The 6,632-nt window shown below is 37.4% G+C and overlaps 1 protein-coding gene across 2 annotated transcripts; it reads right to left on the reverse strand.

The window, feature by feature from the left end:
• Positions 1–180: 180 nt before the first annotated feature.
• LOC106943880 (apolipoprotein L6-like) lies at positions 181–6,384 on the reverse strand. 2 transcript variants are annotated; one of them, XM_015027172.1, is made up of 11 exons: positions 6,291–6,384; positions 6,112–6,207; positions 5,824–5,886; positions 5,639–5,731; positions 5,503–5,547; positions 5,349–5,405; positions 3,671–3,742; positions 2,638–2,677; positions 2,497–2,554; positions 1,690–2,035; positions 181–1,567 (listed from the first exon to the last, which is right to left on the reverse strand). In XM_015027172.1, exons 1-11 carry the CDS (start codon positions 6,318–6,320, stop codon positions 1,163–1,165), a joined length of 1,305 nt encoding a protein of 434 aa, XP_014882658.1. In that variant the 5' UTR covers positions 6,321–6,384; the 3' UTR covers positions 181–1,162. The 2 variants fall into 2 exon arrangements, with proteins under 2 accessions (XP_014882658.1, XP_014882657.1); XM_015027171.1 differs by having other exon boundaries at positions 5,639–5,734.
• Between the last annotated feature and the right edge of the window lie 248 nt (positions 6,385–6,632).

The raw sequence follows: 6,632 nt of genomic DNA on the forward strand, positions 1-6,632 counted from the left end.
TGCTGGTAGTAATGAATGAAACCATACAAGCACGATGTTAGTGTGTGTTTTTGGAAATTATATCAAGTTTACACTTTTGTACATAATGTTATACTGGCACTTTGGACAATCTATAGGTTACATCTTATAGTTTAATATTTCTCAACTGACAAAAAAAAAAAAAAAAAACAAACTTTGCCCCCAGGGGAAAATGTGTCAATAGGTCATTTTTACATTTTATTCTTGGGTTAACCAGGACATATTGAATATAGTAAAATAGAACAATTAAAAAAGTTACATTCATTTCATGTTAAAATGCAAATATATGAACAAATGCCTCAGCAATGCAATGACAGTGGCCTATCAAAGCTGGATAAGTCAAATGTTAAGAATGCCTATGGTTAAGGGTGGTTAGGGGTAAAATAGCAGCTGGATGATTCAATATGGATAATAAAATGACAATGTGCCTACAATCAAGCAGAAAAAACTTCATTTTGTCATGCAACATGCTTTGCATTCATTCCAGACAGCTCTTTCAGGAAAAATGAAAAGTATTAAAATGTGTTCAAGCTTCTGAATAAACCAAACTAACTCCCTCGTTGCAAAACATGAGCTATATTTTGAACAAACCGATTCAAGTTATAACAATAAATCTATCTATTGACACCTGATTATGAAAACAAGATTCTTTTTTACAACTTAAGATTAAAAGTCTCACTTACAGTACAAGGGTCTATGACCTGCAAAACATTCTGCCAAAATCTGACATTTATCACTTTGGTTCACTAAATTCATCAACTGTTAAACATTTTTAAACCTCATCTCTTCAAAGACTTTTGTCAAAGTCTTTGATAAACTATTTCAAAGTAAAGTGAATAAATTATTTCCAAACTGACTCAATTCTAACAATTCTAACTGTGAATTTTAAATAGGAAAAAACTTTGATGCAAAAGGGTTAATTAATAAAGGAACTTATCTGTGTTTTACTGTACAAGTACAAAATTAATATGCCGTCTAAAAACCTGGAAAAAACTCATTTCTCAGCCACAATGCCAAAAATATCTTCATGAGTTTAACAGAGGTGGAATATTTTCCAAGACTGATGCAACATGGAAGAGCAGTTCTTATTTTCAGCCAGGAGATGTCAGTGGAGAGCCATGATCAGTGTGATCATGAAGGTTGTTCACATATTTCCAGTAGCATCCTGCAGATCCTCTCTGATGGCGTTCAGCCCCACGATGCAGTCATTCAGCACGTTTGCCACTTGTCTTATAACGGACACAATCTCCTTCCTGTAGCCTTTCTTCAGCTCTCTGGTTTCGTTCACGAAGTACGTGTCCATACCTTTGAAGAGTCCTTGCAGGGAGCCCACGGCGTCATCAGTCATCTCTGTTGCTCGCATAACAGGCGAATCCACAATGCTGATCATCTGGACCGCTTTGCGGATTTCCCAGTCTTGGGAATAGTGCTGTGTGCCAGACCTGAGGAAAGGGTGGCCGCGCAGCTTGGACAAGCCCTTATTGACAAAGTGGAGGATGTTCGAGATCTCCAGCATTCGCTCTTCGTACTCCTGCAGCAGACCCTCGATCTGATTAAGGACAGAGAACGTTAAATTAGTGATTTCACACAGAAGAAAAAGTAACAGAGTGATCAAGACGTGCAGCCTCTGCGGCTGCCATCACATCTCACTGCATCAAAAATCTGCATTACCTTTTTGCGTTCGTTCTTGTTGTTGACGTTATCAGAGATGGCTGCAGAGGCAGAGGTGATCCCACCGGCCGTTGCCACCCCCACGCCCACGGCAGCGACTAACAGGGACGCTCCGAAGGTCACGGGAGCCAGAGCCAGACCAGTGATGGCCGCCACAGTGCCCACTGCGGTGGTGGTGCCCCCGCTGATCCCAGCGATCTTGGCTTTGTGATGGAACTCGTTGATGTCGTCGGCGAGGGCGTGGAGCGAGATGATGGACTCCCACAGGGCCTCGGCCTGCTCGGTAAACACCTTGTTGAAGAGACGCAGGCCGCGTTCGACCTTGTCTGCCAAGACGGTGAATGACCTGCAATCATAGCAAGATTTTAGAAGAGCTAGTTCTTAGTAATTTGCTCAATAAAACAAAACTATTTTGGTAAAGATGATGCTTGTTCTACTGTCTGCATCTACAGTGACCTGTGCTGCTGCAGAAAGACCAACTCACTGGTTGGTCAACTCAAACAGTGAAATGCATGGCTGCGTAGAGTGCTGAGCATTGGGTACTTTGCGAACAGCATAATTAAGTTCTCCACTAGCTTCTGTGGTACTCAAACTTATAAATTGATCCTTTTACCCAATTACTCATTATATAATTTGAATAATAAACTGAACTTGACTGCATTGATATCCAGAATTGTTTGGAGTGTATGTGACTTTTGATAACCTGCGGCTGTTGTGAACTGGTGCTATACAAGTAATAAAGTCAAAACGTATTGCAAAACAGTGAGTTGACCAAGAATTACTACTGGTAAAAACAAATGGTCGCACTTTGACTCATCCTCTTTGACGGCTGCATCCTCTTCATCCGATGGCAGTTCGTCCCATTCTGAAACGCACAAACGGGTGAATACAAATCCAGTACCACTCATCAGTTCACTTGATTTTAAATTGGTTTGGATGTTGACTTACTTTCTACTGTGTACCACCACTCCAATAAACTGTCCGTGTCCTAAAGACAAAGATACAAAAAGTAGTCAAACATATATCTGACCTTTCTTCAGAGGAGCATATACATTTCTTCTATCTTGCCCTCCCGACATCATTAATCTAACATGGGAAATTTACAGGAAAATACTTAGACGGGAGTACGCCGGGGGAGAAAGGGGTAAAATATGGTCATTTCCTGGCCAAAGCGGGAGACTTGACAGGTATGATCTATTTTTGAATTCCTTTACAAAGAACCTAGCATGTTGCTTTTGAAATGTAGGAACATTTCACCAAAAATAAGACTAGTCACAGCCAATTTAGAATTTACCCAATTGGGTGACTGGTTTATTACACAGACACAGGTCAGCTTGGATAAATTTTTTTTAACTAAATTAAATCAAATGCTTATTATATTTACACAGGTTATCTTCATCTCCTAAAAACAGGAAACATCTATAATGGGAAAATAGTTTGTCAGACAACTAGGCCTGTGGTAATAACTTTGTGATAAAAAATTAATTTATCACAAATAAGTTAAAATGAACTCATTTTCAATGATTTATCATTTTTCTCTTTTCTCTCTGTTTCTACTAAAACTGGATGATGAAAGTTTTCTGTCTGACGCTTTTGTCTCAACTGGCTCTTTTTTGGAAGCACAATTTTGTTTACAAAGACTTCATACTTCATCTTAATTGTTGTTTCTGTAGTTTTGTTTATACATTTTGAACATTTAAAATGTGTTCGGGATTCAGTGTTAAATATCCATTAGAATTTTAAGTTTATTGATCTATGAGAATGTTTTCTTGCCTTATTGTACCATTACTGACATCTTGAAAATTGCCTCAAAACAACAATATCATTGTTTATCGTAACAACCTCTGGGGCAATTTATCATCCGGAAATGTTTGTCATCAAGCCTACATATAACTTTACATTAAATAATGCTGTCCCTATAAAAACAGAGAGTCCGTAAATAAAAAGGATCCAGAATTTTTGCAGAACCAAAGAAACTGACCCCGTCTTCCTCCTCATCCTCCTCTTCACCGGCTGCAGCTTGTTCGTCCATCTGAGCAGCCTCCCATGCTGCCTGAATGAGGGAAGAAGAGGAGTTAATCAGCAAGTGTTTGCAGCATGCGTTACCATTTTAAGTCATTCAAGGCAGCACAGTAGGCCTTCATACACAGCAGTAGGAGTGTCAGAGAAGGCAGTATGCAGCTGAACCGGTCCGGTAACATGCTACAAGGATATGTCAAGGTCCAATTGAGGAAAGAAAGCTAACAGACTGAAACAACAGCATGAGATGATTTCAGAGTATAGTTTGCTAACATGAGGGCTTAATCAATCAAACCTGCATTGTGGCTAAAGCTTGATTATGTAACCACGGTACTGTATTCATTTTTTCCCCCAATTTCTGGTAACTTTCAATTTAAATGCATTTCAAATGAAATACACAGGAAGTCTTCATGGCGTCCTTCTGCCTGACTGACAAAAATCAAGATTCCCAATCAAAGCAAACCGTTCAGAGTTGGTAGAACGTTTAAAATCTGATAATTAGCAGGTGAAGATTATCTGAATTGCACAGCCATCACATGATAGTGAATGCTAAGGAAGGAAAGATAAAGTAAAGATAAAAGTACAGTGTTGCAAAAGCACTGGGATTTTCCACAATACATTTCAATGTATTTAATGCTGTATAACAGGAGTCTGAACTGGAGCTTCCCCTCTTGGTTTGGCTGGAAATGGTGGAGAAGCAACAACTTTTTTAAAATGTAGATTTTTGTAATTTTTTTTTAATGTAGATATCAAAAATAGAGATTTTAGACATTTTAATTTCTTGTTCTTAAATGTAGATATCAAAATAGAGTTTTTAGCCATTTTTAAAAAATTATATTTATTTAAATGCAGACATTACAAATAGAGATTTTAGGCATTTTTATTTACTTTTTTTAAATGCAGATATTAAAAATAGAGATTTTAGCAATTTTTTGGCATGGAATAAATCCCGCATTAAACTTCAGACTTTAAAAAACAGAATCATTATTTCATTGGAAGCTAAGTTCATTTTGTTTTCTGTTTACATAATTGTTTACAAACATCAACATCCCATATAGAAGAAAATGTCCTGATCCTCTTTTATATTTTTCTTTGATTTAAAACCTAAAAAATAAAAAAATGTGTTTAAAATAAATAAATAGACCACAAAATTCCTATACTATATATTAAAAATTTTGACAAATTTTGACTTTGTGATGTCAAAAAAGTTGCAAAGTGGTTGCAGACCCCCTTCTGCAGACCAACCCACAGCAAAGCACAATTGTGATGTGGTGGGGTAATGGTATATGCTTTATTACATTTTATTTCAAATAAAATTAAATCTGGAAAGCATAGTATTTGCTTGCAACTGTACACAACCAACTGGCTTTTAAAAACCAACCAATAAGTAGAAAATAGAGGGAGTACGGAACAATTTCAGACACAGAGACATGGCCGTATCTAACTTGGTATGAGAAAAGTTGGGATCTACATCCGACTGAGAAACTCAGACATGCCTTACTAATAACTTGGCTCTCTAAGCCATTTCAAACTCCATTCTAGCTCTGATGAGACGGTTTGAATCGGTCATTGAGGAATCGCTATCAGAAGTTTTCCATCAGCACTTTAACAGTTTCCAGGTTGAAAAGTTGCAAACTTACCTTAGCAGCCTCAGAGAGGTGCTCAACAGGTGGGGCTTCTGATTGGTTCTTTTTGCTCTGATGAGAGAAGGTTCAGTCTGAGAATGTTGCACATGTCATCGATCAACGAGTAAAGATTCCTCTGGTGTGGTAAGAGCGGACCAAACACACTTACCTGGTGCTTGTGTTTTTTGGAAACTTTAAACTTAAATGGCTTTTTCTATTGGAAAGAAAATAAGTGTGTCAAAGGCATTTTCACATACAAATAATAATAAAAAAACCACACTGGAGTCTAAAAGAACAAAGAATACCAGTTTGAGCATTTCAATCTCATCTGGATCTTCATCATACTCCTCTTCATGAGACTTCATATCTTTTTCTGTCATTTCGTCGTCAGTGGAGCCCTTCTGACAATAAACACCAGTAATACATTTACATTAATAATTTTTATTTGTATGTTTGTGTGTTAACCATTAAACACTTAGACTCCGCCTACCTCTTTCAGTCCGTGTGATGCCTTCGATTTGTGGGGCAGATGAATCTTATATTTGGACTTTTTCTGCCAGAAACAAGAAGATGTTTTTGTTTTTGTACTTTATAGTGAAAAAATACTAATAGCTACTAAGGAGATAAGCACTTCAGTTAAAACAATAATAATAATAATCAGTGTGCATTAAGTTGTATTTCCCAAAGACTTAAAAAAAAAGAACAGTTGCTAATATAAGCTTATTGTGATCAATTTTATGCAGTTTGTAGTTTCATGAAAAAAAAGGCAGAAAGTTACATGTTTGCGTTCTTTGCTCAATTCGACATCGTCATCCCCCTGCAGACTTGGTGAGTAACGATGAGACTTCTGCTGTTCGTCATCCATGATAACAGCCTGATTGGCACATTAACAGTCTGATTATGTAGCCTGTCAGTGAAAACACTGAATGTTATTTAGTTGATAAAGAGATTTATTACCTTAGCAGAGTGAAGACTGAGGGCTTCCATCTCCTCAAAATCATCATCCTAAACAAAACAGACAGCATAGGGATGTTAGAATAATACACTATGCAGAATAATAAGGGTGGAAAATTATCAGAAAAGCTACTATAAGTGGAAATAACTGATAACAACATGGTTATTGGTGATTCTGACATTGAAAATTGTAATCTCACACACAAAAAGGTGTTTTAGACATCTTCACCACAAGTCACATGTTCCAGCTCTTTTGCCAGGGCTATTGTAAACGTTTGCCCGCACTTGTTTTACAAGCTATTGGGATTGGTGGCTTACACTGGGGGTCTACATGTTTTTCCTTCA

Source organism: Poecilia latipinna, unplaced genomic scaffold (assembly GCF_001443285.1).
Source record: "Poecilia latipinna isolate Pla-1442-1.1 unplaced genomic scaffold, P_latipinna-1.0 Scaffold6325, whole genome shotgun sequence".
NCBI lineage: Eukaryota > Metazoa > Chordata > Actinopteri > Cyprinodontiformes > Poeciliidae > Poecilia > Poecilia latipinna.

Excerpts from the sequence above, each read along its gene's own strand:
- LOC106943880 (XM_015027171.1), bottom strand. The coding sequence starts at position 6,320 with ATGGAAGCCCTCAGTCTTCACTCTGCTAAG. Across the intron at positions 3,743-5,348 it reads ACCTCTCTGAGGCTGCTAAG|GCAGCATGGGAGGCTGCTCA; the intron begins GTAAGTTTGCAA and ends TCCCTCATTCAG. Across the intron at positions 2,555-2,637 it reads GTGGTGGTACACAGTAGAAA|AATGGGACGAACTGCCATCG; the intron begins GTAAGTCAACAT and ends TGTGCGTTTCAG.